The sequence below is a fragment of the Acinonyx jubatus genome, chromosome A2, assembly GCF_027475565.1.
Source record: "Acinonyx jubatus isolate Ajub_Pintada_27869175 chromosome A2, VMU_Ajub_asm_v1.0, whole genome shotgun sequence".
Classification (NCBI taxonomy): Eukaryota; Metazoa; Chordata; class Mammalia; order Carnivora; family Felidae; genus Acinonyx; species Acinonyx jubatus.
The window spans coordinates 53,724,952-53,745,192 of record NC_069383.1 but is presented as its reverse complement, the minus strand read 5'-3'; the positions used below and the strand labels follow the sequence as shown (position 1 = coordinate 53,745,192).

The window sequence follows — 20,241 nt, the reverse complement described above, 5'->3', positions numbered from 1 at the left end:
TATCTCCCACCTTTCCATCTATTTTCAGCTACACAAGTTACCAATTACTGCCAAGTCAATTTAAGAAACAGTGCAAATGTGAAGCTGAGGATATTTTGTTATGGTACCAGTATTTAGATAACACCTAAGATATTCACTAAATGTTAGGATATCATGTTTTTAAAAAACATGGAATCTGACATTGCATGCGAAAGCAAAAAATTTTTGTTACCAGACTCCTATAAATGTCTATGAATGTCAATTTGTCCAGAATAAGCATCCGGCTGGGGAAGGAAAAATTTAAGTTCCAACATACCCCAAATTTTCCATACATTGTCTCTATTCTCTGAAAACCTGGTCCATGATACGCATCATTCTAGAGGAAGAATGGAGGCTTGGAGAGCTCCAAGAATAACTCACGGAAGGCTACAAAATGATGGCACTGAAATCCAAACCCAGCTTCTGAAGCCATTGCGCATGTTCTTTCCTTGGGATCTAATTTTGCAACCGAAGCCAATGCCAGGGGTCAGAGGAGAGAGAAAGGAAGTAAATAGGGCATTAACTTGCCACTGAGGTCCTTTACTAGAATTTACATGAAATTCAAGTAGAATAAATGAATCTATAATTTCTTTTCTTTTTTCATTTTTAGAGGTGGCATTTGTGGAGTTTCACTTTATTTGTAGCCATGTCCACACTGTTTTATATTATCAAGGTTCGAGCTGTAAGAAGTCAATGTTTCTCAAATAAGATCATCAAATGTCCCTCCTATCTGATCTGACTCACCTTCCCTGGAAAATGCATGCCTTCCTTAATGGCCCTTATCTCTAACAGGCTACCATAAGCAGATAAGAAAAGAGTAAGCGAGCGAATTCACAAATTTTTGTATTGGCCTTGATCAAGGTGGGCCTGGGTGATTTTTGCTTATGACACACTGAACGCTACTTTTAATTCTAGTCAATATTCGTAGCCATTCAACAATATTTCCCCTCCCTTCCTGCCCCCACACCCAGTACGTCTATCACAAGCCTCAGAGTGCTCAAAGAAAGAAAGATTAACGGCTGGCATTATCAACAGCATTTACTGACCACTCTCCAAGTTGTAAGGTAATATCAACAGGTACTGTAGGCTAATTAGTTTAGACTAAAATAGACCCTTTGTCCTCAGTGCATTTGAGGAAAACCAGAGAGACAATTCAGAGCAGGGACTATGGAACCAGACTGGCTAGGTTCAAACCTCCTTCAGCCCCCACATTCTTGGGCAAGTTACATCTATGTTCCAGTTTCCTCATCTGTAGAATGCAAACAATAGCAGCTAACTCACAGGCTTGTTATGAGGATTGAAGTTTGTATCAGAACATGCATGGCGCATAATTAAGTGCTATGAAATGTCAGCCACTGATTTTAATTTAAATACAAAGAACAAATTAAAATTACATGCTTTGCCTGTAAGGTGTGTGTACAAAAGGACTATAATTCAGGCATACTGGTACAACTTGAAGCAGTACATGTTTCTCAGTCAACAAGGTCTTATTTCCAGCAGAGGAGGGTGTTAAATCACACCTAAAACACTGCAGCTTGGACAAAGGAAATGGGCTACCTTGTTCCTTTTTTGAGAGGGAATCATCTGGGTCGAGACTCCAAATGAAAAGAGAACCTCATGCAGAGAGCCACTAGCTGTTCTTCCACTTTCCCAAGTTTCAAGAGCACCTGCCATGCCACAGGGACTCTGCCTGAGTGAGAAGAAATCAGCGGAGAGAAGTCTAATAATCCGAAGGCCGACTGTCACTGTTTGGTGAACAGTCAATTTGGCACAATTGGTGAATCATTCTGCCTGCTGTAAATGAAACAGATTCCGAGGAGATGAAAGAGGTAGAACGCTGCAGAAAAGATCACAGCCGCCAAAGCCCGAAATAAGTCAGTCCCAGCAATTTGACAGTATATATAGAAAAAGGGAATGGTAGTTACCAGCTATTTTATTAGAGGGAGAAAATGACAGTCTTTAGAAGCAGCCTGATGAGAAGAATTTAAGAAGAAACAAAAACTTAAGATGGAAGGCCTAAAACCAAGGTAAAAAATACTGCAACCACTAAGAGAGGCAAAGGGTGGGGGGAACGAACAGCTGTCAACCAAAAATTAGAGCCCTTTGGGAAAATGGCTGATTTCAGATCTGAAGCAGGAAATGGACAAGGTAAGTTTAGCATATCTTGTGCCAGAAAGCAAGAAAGGTTATCAGAGACTACTGGGGCCTTGTAAAAAGTATACAACAGATAAAGACAAATTAAGGGTCAAAAAGAATATTGACTGCAATGGACTGAAACAAATACATTGAGGTCCACAAGTTCTTAGCGACACTTAAAAAAGAACTCATTGATCATGAGAGACTGTTAGGGCACCAAATCATTACTCAGAAAATTGATAAAAGGAAAAAAAAATGAGCTTTCCTTGTCTTCCCCACACAACTTGAATTTCAGGAGACCCATACAGCTTATGAGGGTTAAGTTCTTTACAGACAGAATACCAATTAATAAATGCAAGAGAAGTGATAGATTCAGATCATCACCCTTTTGTAATCTCTAATGAAATGGATCTAGGCTACAACCATCTATGGATGCTAAGATCATTAGGTGAAAGGGAAGTTGACTCTACCTGAACCCACTAATCAACCTTAACATCTCAGAGAGAGAGAGATTCAGACATCATGTGTCTTGTGATTATAATACAACAGAATTTACAAAGCACCACCTACGAAGGATGCTTGCCTTTGAATCTAAATGTAATCAGGCCTCTACATCCAACTACCATATTACAGGAGACACGGGGAGGAGAGAAACAAGCTAAATGACACCAGTGAGAAATTGGCCCAGAAAACAGATCATGCTACCAGATCTGTGCTCTTTCTCTCCATCAAATCAAAAAGAAGGGAAGGGGGACTATTATAAAATAAAATAGATTTAAAAACCTAACAACCTAATGTAATGTGTGGACTGTGTTTAGTTCCTGAGTCCAACAAATCATAAGTAAAAATACATCTTTCAGAATATGTGACTATGGGAATAGTATTAGGAAATCACTGTTAATATATTTAGGTGAGAAAAAGGCATAAAAGTCTTTGGGTTTGTTTGTTTGTTTGTTTGTTTGGTCGTTGTTTCAAGAAAAAAGAAGTCCTTATCAGAAATGTATACTGACACATTTATAAGTAAGATAACAGGATGTTTAGGATTTAGCTTAAAAATACACCATCCCTAGGGGTGCCTGGGTGGCTCAGTCAGTTAAAGGTCTGACTCTTGATTTCAGGTTAGGTCAGGATCTCACAGCTCATGAGTTCAAGGCCCACATCAGCCTCTGCACTGACAGCACAGAGCCTGCTTGGGATTCTCTCTCTCCCTCTCTTTCTGCCCTTCTCCCCCCAAAATAAATAAATAAACTTAATAATAAAATAAAATGGGCTAGCCCCCATGAGAAAACTGGGGAAGAGAAATAAATGAAACAAGACTGACAAAATGTTAATAACTGTTGAAGGCTGGGTATTTATCATACTATTTCTCATAATCTCCATAACACAATTTTTAAAAATGACTAAAGGGTTTTGGTGGGAATTCAAGCTGTGCCTTATTTTACTACTGATTTTAGGAGGTAGGCAGGGTCCTCCCACAAAGGAAAATTTAGACATTCTCCACTTAGCAGAGTCTTAATCAGTTGGTATTCAATATGATCAGAAATGACTGAACCAAGAAACACAGGAGTTCTGCAATATTAACCAAATGTCAGCATAATTTTTCCCAGTAAGAGACAGCCTACCAGGCACCTGGGTTGGGCAACACAACCTACAAAGAGCTTACTTGATGACAGTTGATGTCAGATTGTCCAGATTTGTGAGGGCCCACGGCAGCATGGACACGTACCACAGGTATTCCTAAATCAAATCTTGGTCAATACAGAAATTGCAAACTTTCTTACCAACTTGTGTAATACCTAGAACTGCCTTTTTTAACATCCAGTGGTAATGAATTTGTGTTAATTTGTGCCTACAATCACTCAGCAGTAATCTGGAGGTACAGGCCATAGAATACAAAATTTTAAGTCCACCAAAGGATCTAAGCCATGATTTGTTCCATGAGCATCACTGCTTTAACTAAAGAGCTAACCAGATGACCCCAGATGCTCACAAGTCACTAACTGCTTTGGTACATATCTCCTCTGTTTTTCTCTTTCCTACATATACTTTCTGTTATGGACTGAATGTCTGTGTTCCTTCAAAATTCATATGTTGAAGCCGTACTCCCTACCGTGATCGTATTTAGAGGTAGAGCCTTTGGGAGGTATTCAGAAGTAGACTAGGTCATGTGGGTGGAGCTTCCATGATGGAATTAGTAGACTTATAAGAAAAGGAAGAGAGAGACAGATCTCTCCTTCCATCCATGTACACAGAGGAATGGCCATGTGAGGGCACAGCAAGAAAGCAAGCCAGGAAGAGAGCTCTCACCAGAAACCAAATCTGCTGGCACCTTGACCTTGGACTATCCAGCCTCCAGAACAGTGAGAAAATAAATTTCTGTTGTTTAAGCCACCCAGTCTATGGGATTTTGTTACAGCAGCCTGAACAGACTGATGCAGGTATGTAGTTCACCTGCTTTTTTTTTCTTTCAAATTCCGTCTTATCTCTTTGTTAGGGAAGGTTCCAAAATCACAAAGATGGCTCCAAAGCCAAAGGAAGGGGAAATAGTTGAAAAGTATGGGTTTTCAACATGGGAAAATTTGACAATCTTTCCCCAGTAAGAAACTAGCCATGCACTTAGGAAATGTGTTTGGAATATCCAAAAGCAATACAGCATTGGGATCAAAGAAGGGTTAATGAAGTATATATTATTGGAAATAACCACATTCAGAATAATTACGAAGAGTAAATATATATGTTGGCAAGGCATACAACATCATCCCAGGCAACAAGAAACACAAGGCCTTATGCAGATGAGCACACAGATCTATTTATACAGGAACCTTCAGCAATTCCCGTCACAGATTGCCTGGCTGCCCTCATGTCTTCAGTATTCTGTGCCATGAAAAAGTATCTGTCAAGGATAATAGGAACACGATTTGACCTACTTTTCCCTAGATTCCCGCAAAGTCTATAACTCTGGTTCTTGCATTTATTCAGCTACCACGTCTCTGGGACACATTTCCTTGCTTTCTTTGCAGACAATCCCGTATGTCCCACGTTAAGGTCACTTGTGGGCAATTCCTCGACTCCACTAGTCATGGACTTTAAGATGTCCTACATTCAGCTGGTCCTCTGAATATCCTACTGAGGTAGATCACATACAGATATCCCCTACACTAGAAGGAAAATGCTTTAGAAACGAGGAACACAACCTGGACAGGCTGAAGACCTACACCAATTCAGATCCTTCCTTGCCAAAGAAGCCACACCAAAACAAAATGTTTCTCCCCAACTCTCACGTTTCCACAAACCTGTCTTTGCAAGAGCTAAAAGTCTTCCAGTAAGGTCTCCTTTTAAAGCAGACAACCAAGATTCAGTTTATTACAGCACCACCACTCTCCTTCCCAAACTACACTGTTGCAGCTTCTCGGTAAAGCCTCCTTAACAGCGACAAACCCTAAAGAACTGAGTAGAACCTACCAAAGTTGCCCTAAAGCCCTGGTGGGCAGGGAAACCTCAGTAAGTCAGACCCTTGGCCCGAGGCCCCATCAGGGCCTCCTGAGTGGCTTGTGAAAGATCCCAGGAGAAAATCATCAGGCTGCCCTGCTTTTCTTAACTAACAAAACATGCCCGACCCGTTCAGGCCATTAAATGCACTTAGATGCACAACCAGGGACACTCCTTCACCAGGAAATCATATCTGAACACACCATCAGGAAGTCAATATTTAAGATTCTGAGGGGCGTGCACCCCTCTGCTCAAGGGGGCGTCACCAAATACTAAGTGCTGGAGTCTCCAGAACCCCTGAGATGGAAGCTCGCCCGGGGAACTTCCAACTCGTGTGCCTCCACCTCGCCGGTGGCGGCGGCGGCGGCCAGAGTCCCGATGCCCAGAGCTTGCCACGGGGCGTCCCGGACATGCTCCCACGTCTCACACCTCCAGCAAACTGGGCTCCCATTTGTGGGGCCTGAGGCTTGCTGTCGGGACAGGGCTGGCCGACAGTTGGGTACGGGACACCTGCAGCTTCCCCTCAGGGGAGACGCCAACCGCCCTTTTTCCGGCGATACCCACGGTCCGCCGCTCGAAATCCAGGTGCCCCTGGGTTAAGTCAGGTGCAAGTAGGGGAAGGGGCAGCCGTCGCTCGCCGGGGGTCACCCCACGACCCCGTCGTCCCCGGACCCTGCACGAGGGCGCCCCGTCCGCCACCTCCCCAACTTCCAGATGTCCCCTCTGCGGCCCGGGAGGGTGGGCGCGGGCTCCACGTGCGCGCCGCCCGTGCCCACTGGGGCCCGGCCGGTCCGCGCCACTCACCCGGGCCCCGGCGGCGCTCCGCTTCCTCCGCAGCGTGAGCCCGCTCCGCAGCAGTGCCGGCAGGTCCCTCAGCCGCGGTCGTGGCGGCGCCGGCGGCTGCTCGCGCTCCTGCTCGCGGGCGCTGGGGCTGCGGCGCAGGGCGCCGTCCGCCGCCACGGCCGCCGCCGCCGCGGCCAGGGCCGGGCTCTCGCACGGCGGCTGCATCTTGACGGAGCCCACGGCCATCCTCATGCCCTGACGGCGGCTGTGGCGCCGGCAGCTCGTCTCCCCCGCGCTCGCCTCCGCGCGCCGTCCGCGCCTTCGCCAGGCAGCGAGAGGGCGCGACTGCGGCTCGGGCGCGGGGCGCGCTGCCAGCCGCTGCCCATTGGCGCGCGCCGCGGCCCCCGGCAGGCTCGGCCCCGCGCACCTCCCCCTCCCCGCCCAGGTGCGCCGGGCCCCGCCCCGTCCCGCCCCCCTCACCCCTCCCTTCCCCCCCCACCCCGCCCCGCGCCGCTAACCTCCTTCCGCGGCCTGGCCCCCTCAGCCACTCCCCGAACCCTAGAGGAAGAGGGTGGGACACCTTGGGCACCCGCTCATCCACAGGTGCGGATTCCCAGAACCCTCCACCAAACCCACTCTACTGCCCATCCCACCCCACCCCCCAATTACCTTTAGGCTGAAAGGTCCCCCTTCCCTGCCTTTTACCTAGCAGCCAGGGTTGATTTGGACTTCGGCCATGTGAACTGGGAAGTCTGGGACACTCCTCCCTCCTCCAGCCCCTCCTTGCTTTTTTCACAGCCTAGACCCAAATCATAATCGCCATTCCTCCAAACAGTTTTTGCTAAAGAACTTCAAAATAGGCTCTCTATTCTGCTACAAGTTAAACACCATTGCCCCCACACTGTCCTCTCTTGGGCACATTCATCACTGAAGAATAAAGGAGAAAACTTTTGTTGGCCATGATAGGTGTTTAGCAAATAGATGCAAGTCTGGTGACCTGAAGGTGAATCTCAGTTAACATGTTGGAACCTGACCTTCCCTGAAAGCCTGATGCATGTGATGAGTGTGCTTGGTAAACTGTATAGGCCTACCATGGTGTGAATCACTGTTTACATCATTCCAGGAGCTAGGAATAGTAGAGCATCTGGAATGAAACTATTCCAGCAAGGCCTTAAAATCCAGATGGCTGTGAATCCTCACATCCCCACTGAGTCTATCTTCAACGAGGGCCAGCTAGGGCTTTTACTCCTGAAAAGGAGGACGCTGGGGTCCCCATCTTTGCCCAAGACTTTAAGAATTGAATAAGTTTATTCATGTTAAAAAAAAAAATGACAAATAAGGTCAGGGCTCTTAGTTGGTTTACCACTGTACCCTCAGCCCCTCACATGGTAGATGCCTGGCAAATGTATAGGGAAACACGGCCACATTAGAAAAAAAAAGAATAACCTGTGATCTCTGCCCACGAGGAACTTATGATTTTGCCCAGGAATAGAAAAACATATAGAAAAACAAAGATATTGCCTTGTACTCTTAGTAATTGCCAAGTGAGTGTGGATAATGAGCATTCCAGGCCACAGAAGCGAGAAATGTTTCTGGGTTGGGACGGGCAAAGAAAAGTCAATGAAGGGAGTTTCAGCTGTGCCATAATGCCGAGTGTAGAAGATTCAATCATGCAGAAAGGAGGGTGAGGATCCTTCAGGGAAGGAGGAAAAACATGAGAAAAACACCAAGGTCGAATGACACAGAACCTATTGGTCACTGAATATGTCATACTAGTGAGAGAGAGAGAGATAGCGTAATGGAGAAGCAGGAAAAAATATCAGAATGGATACTGGTCAGACACTGCAGAAAGGCTTAAATGCTGTGACCTTAGGTTGTGTGTGTCTACTGGAAAGATCTCTGCAATAAACTAAGATTCCATTTCAGTTTCCAAATACCTATCACATATACTTATTCCAGGTGGAAATTCCCCCTTGTATATCATACAAAACAGTACCAGTTTATATAATGTTTAAATATGTCAGTTCCATTTGGTGATCATTGTCTTGAGCCCCAGAATACCACGCCATACTCCAAATTTCCTCCTAAAACACCAGCTAAAGTTCCACTAGACCTTTAGTCCCGGCCCAGTAGAGGTCCTCCAGGAGACTTTTGGTCAACAGAACTCTGTGATGGCTTATGCCAGACCACCCCTAGTAATACATTTTGAATCACACCATAAATCTACTCTGCTCCAAAATAGAACACATGTGTTCTGTATCCCAGTTTCTTGGTCTTCACATTCTTTTACATAGCTTCTCAATGTAAGACCAAGGAGTTTAGACTTTATCCCATGATTGTATGGCATTGATCAAGAGTCTAAAACTCAATATCCAGAAGAGCCTTTGGAAAGTTGGCTTGGGGTAAGGTGATAATTGTCGATTGCCATACAGCCATAGTATAGGCAGACAATAGTTTAATTTAAATTAATATATATTTAGTTAGCCACATATGGCTCTGGGCTACTCTATTGGAAAGCAAGTTTCTAGAATTCCATGTTTCCCTTTACATATTCCTTAATTTTTTTTTAATATCTCCATTTCAGTGAGGCCTTCCATGACCATGTGATTTAAAATTATAGCCCTTCCCATTCACTCTTCTGTCTCCTTCTAACCCTCCACAGAGCTTACTGCCATCCAAGATTTTATGTATTTTACTTATTCATTTTGTCTAGTGTCTGTCCACCACAAAAATGTCAATTTTACAAGGGTCTGGACTTTTTTTCCCTTTTGTTCAGTGCCTAGAGCATGCTAGTTGAAGAATTGAATTTTTTCACATATGAGAACCCAGTTTTTCAAAAGGAGCTTAATCTGGATTTTTACAGAAAATCTTCCAATTTTGCAATATTGGAAGTTTGTTATTTATTATGTTTCTAATGTTTATTTTTGAGAGAGAGAGAGAGAGAGAGAAAGCGCACCCATGTGAGTTGGGGAGGGGCAGAGAGACAGAGACAGGGGACAGAGTATCCGAAGCAGGCTTAGCACTGACAACAGCGAGCCTGATGCAGGGCTCAGACTCACAAACCATGAGATCATGACCTGAGCCGAAGTCAGACACTTAACCAACTGTGTCATCTAGATGCCCCTGGACGTTTTTTCAAAAACATGTAAATCCTATACATGCCGACATAACCCAGGTCAAACGGAGCTGCTCAGGTACCAAAGCCAATTTTTACTTAGGAGAATGACAATCATCAAAGCTAAAGTTTATGGAAATATCTATGTAAGAAAACAAGTGTTATTGGCTATTTGCAGGGAGGGGAAATGGGAGACCAGGAAGAGACATTTAACTGGCTACAAAGAGATGAGGGTCTGAATTAGTGGGGCCGGTAGACACGGGGGAGGTTAGATGTCAGACATTGCAAAGAAAGATCCTCAGGCCTAACATATGTTAGGAGGAGTAGAAAAGTACTTCAGGTGGTGTTACAGATAGTATTCTACAAAGATGACCAACTCAGGACCTCATATCCCCCAAGATCTTTTCTGCAGTATGATCTTTCCACTCCCCCATGACAAGACAGGGTTTATCACCCCATCCCCTTTATCCCGGCCTAACCCTGTGACTACTTTGGCCAATAGAGTACAGCAGAGGTAACAGTGCCAGTTCTGTAAGCAGCCCTTAATGGGCCTGGAATGCTCACTCTTGGGGTGCTCCCACTCAGAACCCAGCTCCTTGCCGTGAGAAGCCCAAGCCACCTGGAGAGACCGTGCGGAGGTGGTCTGGCAGCCGAGGTCCCATCCAACAACCTGCATCAGTAGCTGGCCATTTGGAAGCCATTTCCGACACCAGTCGAGCAGAGCCTTCAGGCCATCTTTGTAGAAGCCAGCATCTGCCTGCAACCACAGGTATGTAAGAAGAGAAAGCAAGAACTACCCAGGCTGAGCCCAATCAACCCACCGAACTATGGCAGACAATAATAAATTGTTTGAAGCCACTAAGTTGAGAGGTATTTGCGACACATTAGATGACCAGACACATGGTTCCGAAAAACATGAAGAACATACTATTCCCTTGTGAATACAAAGGAAGGAAATTTACATTCACATTTGTAGATGTGAAGAAACTTGAAATTTCTCACAAGTGATCAGAGTTGGCTACACGGGGAAAGGAAAGAAGGGAGATTTTTCACGTATAAGTTTTTATGGTTTTTGTTTTTTAAAACCATGTGACTGTACACCTATTTAAAACAAATCTTTTAAGTGGCTCTGGATTTAGAAAAGTCAGGGAAGTGGGAGGAGCTGGTTTTGAGGATTTCGTTTATCACGGCCGTTTAAGTGACTAAACTAGGAGGCACCCGAGTGAAAATCTGGCCAGCAGGCAGAGGGTGAGCTCAAGAGAGAGGCGGGAAAGATAGATAAGCCAGTGTCAGTGTACTAACAAATCTGATAGTAAAGAGCGGAGCTAACCCAAGGTGCTCAGGGCACAGAGGAGGAGCAGAGACAGTTTTCCCCTTCCTAAGCTGGGCCCTTGGAGAACACGCAGCAGATGACTTTCCATTTCCAGTTGCATGAAATTGGGAGTAATGATTCTTGTGGCTTTTCCTTCTTTAATGTTTGTGGTCCCATATGATTACCAGGAATACCAAGGACAGTATCTATTGACTGAGCTTTCTCTTGTGCTCCTCCACACCCTGTGCACCTGCTTGTCTCCTCACAAATGTACAAAAGGCATGTCATGCTAATAAGTCTCCTAACACCATTGCTATTAGGACTTTGATGAGTCTTCCTTGGAGTTCATCCCTTCCCAGCATCTCCTGTGTTTAATTTTTCCTCCATTTAAGATATTTTGCATTGCTTACCAGCTCTCAAAAATTAGAAAACCTAAATACAATTTTGTCTCCCTGTGGAGGCCTGCCAACACTTTACTATGTAATGATCAAAATGGGTTGAACCTGACCTTCCCAAAGGCCAAGGTTGAGCAGTGGGAGCTCCGAAGCCAGGTCTTGCACAAGTAACCCAGTACTGCCCGTACTGCCTCTACTGAGAAGTCCGGATATAACTGTTAGTGTGCTTGATACTAACACTATTTTTATGTTTTCTTAAGGAATGAATATGCAATTGGGAGAAATATAGCAAAATTATGAAACCTGTTTCAAAACTAAAAATATTAAGCCTTACTTTATTTTAGTTTTCAAGAATCATAAATAGAACTATATGCTGTCAGACTGTTCATGACAAACCTGTGTGATGCTGCGCTATTATTTTTGTAGTGCATTGCACACAAGTATTTCCCTTGTGAATTAGACATTTTCCTTACAGTATTTGCATTGGTGGCTCTAGCCAGAGACTGGCTCATAAAGACGGGTGCCATTGTAAGTTCTTCTTCCGTTCATTATACTCATAATCTTGAAACAAAATCTATTTATGTCCTTTCATATGCCACTTACTATTATCATCTTGGAAATTTCTTTCTGTAAAGTCAGGTGTGCAAGTTTACCAGGACTTTTGGTACTTTGGACACTTTTGAAAAAAAAATTATTTGTGATCAAATGCTCAAGAAGACAGAGGAAGAGGCCAGTAAGAGACCTAACTTGACCAGTAGACAGCTAGAAAGGCACGCCAGTCTTGTCCCAGCATCCCTGCTCTGCTTACGGAAGCCTTACACAGATCAAACAAAACCTCCTCCTAGAAGCCTTTTCTGCTCTTCCCATTTGGAATTAATCCTTCCTCACTCAGTTAACTGTAAGGGCTTACCTACAACTATGAGTCTACTTTTACCACCTCTCCTATAACAGTCTGTCTGAATATCTGTCCTATATTTGAATTAAATGTTTACATAGAAGACCTATGTGAGGTTACAAAGTCCTTGAGGGCAGAAGGGACCCATCTTTGCATTCCCCTCTAATGTCTACAGCAGTGCCTAGCACATAGTAGATGCTAAGTTAATGAATGCACACATGAGTGACTGCTGGATGAACAAGTGAATAAACAAAATCATGATTAGCTAAACACTGCCATCCTAAGTAGAAGAAAGCCAGACAGAGGTCTTAGCAGATGCAGAGGTCGCAGGAAAATGCATTATCCCAAGGGTGAGGGGAGGCTATAAATGGACTCCAGATGGTGGCATGTTCAGATCAGCAGAGAAGGAAGATGATTTTAGCATCAGTATGTGAAGTGCTTCAGAATAGGGAGATGCGGAAAGCTGGGCAGCCGGCAAAGCAGGTTACAGGATCCCGGGCATGAAGTATTAAAATGATAATCCATAAAATTGAGTTGATGGAAACTTTGGTGTTTTCCTTATGCTATTTGCATGGGTGCATTCTGTGCACAGTGTCTGTGCTAATTAAACGAGCTGATGTTTGTAAAGCTGTTTGCACACTTTAAAGTTCTGCGCAGAAAACACTGCCTTTCTGTGGGGGTAGAAGAGGAGGGACAGATGAAATGACGTGTTGGAGAAAGCAGAGCCTGGACTAGGATGACAGAAGGGAGCCAGAAAGGAAACTGTGTGTCGAAGACCGTGCCCAACCACAAGACAAAGACTGTTGAGAATATGTTGCTTCCTGCTTGTGAATATTAAGCATTTGTAGCATTGATCCAAGCCAACTACAGAATAAGCCATAAGAAAATCTGCTTTAGAGGTTTCTGGCGACATTGTATGAGCTCAAATTGGCTTCTAAAGATATAGATGTGGGGGCGCCTGGGTGGCTCAGTCGGTTAAGCCTCTGACTTTGGCTCAGGTCATGATCTTGTGGTTTACAGGTTCAAGCCCCGTGTTGGGTCTGTGCTGACATCTCAGAACCTGGAGCCTGCTTCAGATTCTGTGTCTCCCTCTCTCTCTGCCCCTCCCCCCTCATGCTCTGTCTCTCTCCTTCAAAGATAAATAAACATCAAAAAAAAAAAATTAAAGATATAGGTGTGGGGCTAAAAACTAGGAAGAGCTAGGGTTTCCTGCAGGAGCAAAAATGTCTCCAAAGTTCTTAAACACAAAGAAGGTCCTTAGCTTGAAGATGATAACAGCACTCAAGGGACAGTAAGGTAGCTGTTTTCAAACATTTTGAGTGTGTAGAAGAGAAACTGGGTGCATTCTATACATAGCTAAGACCAAAGAGGGAAAGAAGTTTCTTCTTATAATAAAGTCTCTTCTGTCCATTTAAAGTCCTTTCGAACATGAAATATTCCTTATCTTTGCAAAATGGGAAGGTGAGACCAGACTTCATGGGATTTCGTTTCATCAGATGATTAGACTCAATGGCCTGTAATGTTCCTTCCAACCCAAGGACTCAGTTATTTCACTGGGTGGCGGGCGTACTGAAGCAGTTGTAGGGCAGCAATTCTCCAAGTGTGGTCTGGAGACCTCTGGGCCCCCACAAGACCCTGTTGGGGATTCCACAAGGTGGAAACTATTATATTAATAATTCTAAAATGTTATTTGCCCTTTTTGTTGTTATTCTACATGAGTATACGTTGGTATTTTCCAGAGCCTACAGACATGATGTTGCAACCAACAGAATGCAGGAGCGGATATGAGAATCTAGCCACTTCTATTAAGCGAGACCTTAAAGAAATTAACAAACATGTAAACAAGTGCCACTCTTCTCACTAAATTTTGTTTGCTCTGAAAAGTTATTTTTCATCAAGCCCGTCATAATATATAATCAGTTTATTATTAAATGAATTAATATTTTAAAATTTGGCTGTTTTGGGGCACCTGGCTGGCTCAGTGGGTTAAGCGTCTGACTCTTGACTTCAGCTCAGGTCATGGTCTCAGGTTCCTGAGCTTGAGCTCTGATAGCACAGAGCCTGCTTAGGATTCTGTCTTCCTCCCTGTCTCTCTGCCCCCGCTCCTCCACTGGCACTCTCTCTTTCTCAACATGGATAAATTAAAAAAAAATATATATATATATATACACATATATATATACATATATATATACATATATACATATATATACATATATATTCATATATACATATATATACATATATATACACATATATATACATATATATACACATATATATACATATATATGTGTATATATACACATATATATATACATATATATATACACATATATATATACATATATATATATATATATATATATATATTTAAAATGTTGCTGCTTTGAGATTTAGTATAGTAAGTATCCATAGATATAACCCATATAAACAAAAGCTCTTAGGGTCCTCAATAATTTAAGAGTGCAAAGGGATCCTAAAACCAAAAAACCTGAGGACTGCTATTATGGTGCATGGTCAGACAAGGATTTATCTTTAATATTAGGAAAGGAGGAAGATGTGAACAGCTTTCTGCTTTGCCCACTGCCCAAGTACGTTGATTGAGTTAATAACACTTTTATCCTGACACAGAGAGTGATTCCCTCAAAGGCAGCTATGGTAGGGACCTGGATGCTGAAATGGGGAGACCCATGCTTTGGAATCAGATGTGCCTGAATCTAAACCCAGATTTTTCTATCCTCTAGTTATGTGGCCTTAAATTACTTGGCCTCTTTCAGTATCTATGTTTCGTGCTGTGTAATACTTATAACACCAGGTTGTTGGAAAGATTAGACAAGATACATAAAGAATCTAACACAACGTAGTGCCTCTTAAATTGTAGCTCTCCATGTGGCTGGAGGTGCAATCCCCACAGAACTCCAGGGAGACTGCATGATGTGATGAACAAACAATGGTCTAATTAGGATTTTCCCCAACATTCCCCACATATTTCCTCTCTTGGCAAACTCTAAAGCTTTAGATTGGTTATTCCTGAAGCAACTTCTTGACTGCCAGCCATCAAAATATAACTTCCTCATCCTTTATATTCTGAATACAGGTGTCGGATAGTAGAATAAACATTGAACATGGACTTTAAAACCCAGGTCATGTCCCACATTGATTGATTGATCAATTGATTAGCTCTGTGATCACTGATTGGTTGATTAGCTCTGTGAACTTAGCCAAGCATTTCACCTCTTTGAGCCTGTTTCCTCATCTATAAAAAAGGGATAATAAAACCAATTATAATGTATATAATAGTTACAACCAATCTGTGGGGTGGTTATAAAGGCTAAAGAATGCTTTTAAAAACATCTTGTAAATTGTCTGCTGTCATTAATAAATCTCATCTATGCTGTGTTCAAAATTGGTCTAGCCTAAAAAATTCCACGATGAATATTTAATTCAAATCATCTACACACACACACACACACACACACACACACATTTGTTGGATATTAACATGAAATTTACACTTATTTTTACAAGCACACAAATGTTGTGAATGTGTTCTGGGCAACCCCCCCAAATTTGTTTTTCTATTCTAAAGCTTTATGTCAAACCCAGATAAAGAGAAACTCGGAGGCAAATCAATCTTTACTTTTAAATAAACCTACTTAAAACAGGTAATATTGGTAAGAGAAACAAAAAAGTAATTCCTAAAAAATTAAAATGTGATGCTCCTCTGATTCTCTCCCTATGACCTGATCCCTTGGGAGGGAAAGGACAGCTTTGAGACACTGAAGAGTTAATAATTCATAACTGCTATTAGTGGACCTGCTGGCTAAATCCTAACAGGTGCTGTTTTATGTCTATTGATTTAGAAGTAGGGAAAGCTGTTAGTCATAAAGTTTCTGTTTACTCCTGGTGAAATGTCAGGGCTGAGAGAATCCGACTCAATTTTCCAGTCCATTCAAGACCAGCCACTTTTGGTCACAGTCTACTAGAGTATCTGCATATTTGTTACCCTTGACTCCTCTTTGGCTGTGAAATTCCTAAGGACTGATGTCAGTCCTTCTGAGTATCAGGTAAATTCCCCATGCCTTATTGTAGTGCTCTGTGCATGGTGGACATCGTGTGGAACTGTGATTTTATAATTCCAGATTAAAACTGATAATGTCTCACTTTTCAAATAGGTAGATTTGAAACATTCTTTTAGATACCATTCACAATGATAGCAAAATTTCGTATTTATTTACGCAGGACACTCAGAGGGACAATAAGCCTTAATGTTTGTGGAGTTTTCATAATTATTCCCAAGATATGTGAACAAGGTGATTTTTAGATCTCTATTTATGATGTAGACATTAGAAGAGACCATGAAATTAAGACTCCATGAAATCATAGGAAAGATTTGGAAGCATTGGGTGTTCTATCTTCATAACTCACTTATCAACTTTCCTTTTGGTTTCTAATTCAGGAGTCCTAGACGAGCGCCAGGGTAGTATGGTGGTCTCTGGGGAGAGGCTGGCTGGATTCAAATCCTCCCACTGCCTTTACCAGTCCCAAGAAGTTCCACGGGCCACATCTTTGGCCTCAGTTTCCTCATTTGTAAAATGAGGATACACACAGGACCTGCCTCATTAGACCCGTGTGGAGAACAAGCAAGTTATTTTGTGTACATAGATTGGTGCTGGCACAGTCAGGAGGACAGATGTGTCAGAGATTATCCTTAGTGTTCTTTTCGATCAGGGGTCTATAGGCTTTAGAACAGCAGGGAACCTCCTGAAATTATATGAAAAATGTCGTGCACTTTTCTGATGAAAGAGACATAGGCTTCATCAGATTTTCAAAGTAGGTCATCTAGTAACAGCATCTCTAAAGCCTATGGCATTTGGATTAGAGTCTGACCTCTGAAACGTGAGCATGTATAGAGAGAGCAAAAACAGAGATGTAAACTGCCCGTTTACACAAAAGGCATCAACTACGATTGAAAGGCTTGCTCCTTCTCTTAGTGAGCACCTAATTAGGACAGATTGGTGCCCCTCCACCCCTAAAACATATAAACCTGAAAACAAACAAAGGTTCACACACCATGGGGGCCTGTGTGACGTAGACCAACAGCTCCTGGCACAGAGATGCTTTGAAGGGATTGGAGGCGGTTTGGAAAGGGGCAAAACAAATGGAAATCCATCACATCTGTTTATGCTCGACTCCTAAAAATACCCTGCAGACGTGACAATCATCACAGGATCAGATAGGAAGAGGTAAATGCTAGAGGAGAAAAGGCCGGGAGAAGGCATTTGCAGGAGACAACTTTACTTTCTGTTCTGGTTTTGCATTTGTCTTCCTGAGGCAGCACAGATCCTCCATGAAAAGAAAAAGACAGATGGGATGACAGAATTTTGTGGCTGTGTTTTCTGGAGCATTTACTGGAGAATTTACGACTCCTCATAGTTACCATTGGATGTGTATTTAGGATAATTTTCTGCCATGACAACAGGTAATCCTCATAAAATTTCAATCTCTAACGAGAGGGCAGACATGTTGCTTTCCTACCTTTTCTGCCTTTCAGTTTGCATATTAATAACCTTGAATAACTTGTTGTTCTAAATAATTGAAGCTGCCTTGCTTGAAATCTCCTTTATTATTGTTAGTTAAAAAATGATGAATTCATTCTTCTCTCTGGAAAATTTCGACAACTTCCTGGAAAGGGTCTTACTGCTTCAAGATCACATTTTTGGTTCATATTAGATATCTCTGGAATCAAACTAGAGATGATGCTGGTTTTGCCTTAAGAAACATATCATCCCTTAAAAAAAAAAAAAGAAACATATCAACCCTTGATGTTCTTTTCTTTTTTTTTTTTTTTTCTGGTTTAATCACAGACCATGTCCAGGCATCAGACAATCAGTTTGTAGACTACCAATCCTGTGCTCAGCACCATGCCAGCTACATATGTGGATGGCAGCATTCATTCCCTTAAGGGGCTCAGCAACTAACTGGGAGAGTGAAAACAGTCACATGTGAAGAAAGAGGAAACTATTCAATAGCCACTAATCCCCACTGTATTCTGCTGTAGAGATGGAAAGATGAATCAGAAAGGGTTCATGCCCTCTGTAGCAGCGGTATTCTTACTAGGATCTGTTTTGGGGGTAAAGGTTTATATGATTTCTAGAAATTCAAAGAAGGACAGGAATGAGAGTTGGCATAGTTAAGACATCATTGCTCCCTTCCCCACTCGTGCTCTGTCTCTCTCTCTTTCAAAAATAAATAAACATTAAAAAAATTTTTTTTTAAAGTGGGGGTGGGCACTTGGGTGACTCAGTTGGTTGAGCGTCTGATTTTGGCTCAGGTCATGATCTCGTGGTTTGTGGGTTCAAGTCCCACATGGGGCTCTGTGCTGACAGCTTAGAGCCTAGAGCCTGCTTCAGATTCTGTGTCTCCCTCACTCTCTGCTCCTCCACCACTCATGCTCTCTCTCTCTCTCTCTCTCCCTCCCTCTTTCTCTCTCTCAGAAATAAATAGACATTAAAATTTTTTTAAAAACAGACATCATTGCTAAGGTACACTGTGAAGGATGAGAAGGATGATAAGGGTGGCAAGCAATGGGAAGGAAAAAAAAACAGGCAGGGGCACCTGGGTGGCTCAGTCAGTTGGGCATCCAACTCTTGATTTTGGCTCAGGTCATAATCTCGTGGTTGGGGATGGAGCCCCACGTTGGGCTCTGTGCTGAGCATGGAGCCTGCTTAGGATTCTCTCTCTCTCTCTCTCTCTTTCTCTCTCTCTCTCTCTCTCTCCCTCTCTTTCTCTCTCTCTGCCCCCCCCCGCCCCGCTTACACACATACACTATCTCTCAAAATAAATTAAACCTAAGAAAAAAAAAAAACAACCCAGGCAAATAGAAATGATGAACATTGCATGATGCACAATGCCAGGGGCTGTCATTTAGGTAATAAACAATGTGAACAATGCCCTTGGGTCCAAAAGTGTACATGCTGTACGACCATACCCATTGGCCCTGGAAATGATCATGGCTTGCTCGTGGTAAGTGGAAAAAGCAAAACATGTTGAGTAGTGAAACACGCAAGTACGCTGGGATGTGTGCGGCAGCAGATTGCAGAGAGCAGCAGAAGTCAGGCAGAGGACATTGGATGGTGCACTGTAAGCCATAGGGAGGATGGCAGGTTTCTGAGTTGGGGAGGGACCTGGTGGGAGCATGTGCAGGGATGGTTAGCCAAGAAATAGGAGGCAGAGTGGCCTGGAATATGGAGAATTAGCATCATGGAGGCCAGCTTGGAGGTATCATAGTGACACTGGGTGAGGTGATGACTCACAATCTAAGCATGAAGAGAGAGGAAAAGAGCAGTTGGACATATCGAAACAAAACCTAATAGAATGATGATATGGGAATGGGAGATGAGAGAGAGAAGATTTGGGGAAAGAGGACACCTGCTTTTGATGAGCTGTCCAAAGCAGTTTTGGTGCCCAGTGCCCTTCTCTAGAATAAGATAATGCCAACTCTTCAGTCTAATAAATTGCCTTCCCATTACAAAAGCAAAACAAGAAACAAGAATATTTTTATCTTCTAGGAAGCACATTCTGGGAAACCAAACAAGGGATTTTGTGTGTCATAGTTCATTGCTAACTCTGTTTGCATCAGGGCCAACCTAATACCCCAACAGGTTGCTAGGAGAAATTATCTTACAGAACATGTTTAAACTAAAGACAGGATTAAGGCTCTCATCATTTTACAGAATGACCTACTTCAAAGGAACTCCATTTAAATGTAATGGGTGGATTTACACAAGTTAGTAGGTTTACTCAGAGCCTATTTGGAATCTTCTCTTTATTTAATACTTTCATCAGATCATAGGGGAGGTTTTTCTAGATAATTAGATGGAAAATAATAGAGTACCACACACTTTTGTAATTTCCTTTTTACTGGTAAATGCGCAGAAGGTAAATAAGTTGTCTGAGATGCGTGGAGTGAGTCAGCCAAAGCCCTTTAAAACTGTGGTTCTGGCCTAGAGTCCTGTGCTGATGACCACCTAACACTGACTGCTGCTTCAACACTGAGATGGTAGAGCCCTGAATGTTTCATGGAAATCCCTTA

General features: G+C 42.9%; 1 protein-coding gene across 2 annotated transcripts in view; it reads right to left on the bottom strand.

Annotated features, from left to right (window-relative positions):
* Positions 1-6,788, bottom strand: part of RAPGEF5 (Rap guanine nucleotide exchange factor 5) — a 224,282-nt gene extending 217,494 nt beyond the window's left edge. The window contains exon 1 of one of the 2 annotated variants that reach the window (XM_027075113.2): positions 6,448-6,788. In XM_027075113.2, coding sequence (XP_026930914.2) covers positions 6,448-6,678 — 231 coding nt within the window. In that variant the 5' untranslated portion in view covers positions 6,679-6,788. The remainder of the gene's footprint in view (positions 1-6,447) is intronic. The other variant, XM_027075114.2, reaches the window with a different exon arrangement.
* Positions 6,789-20,241: the final 13,453 nt, after the last annotated feature.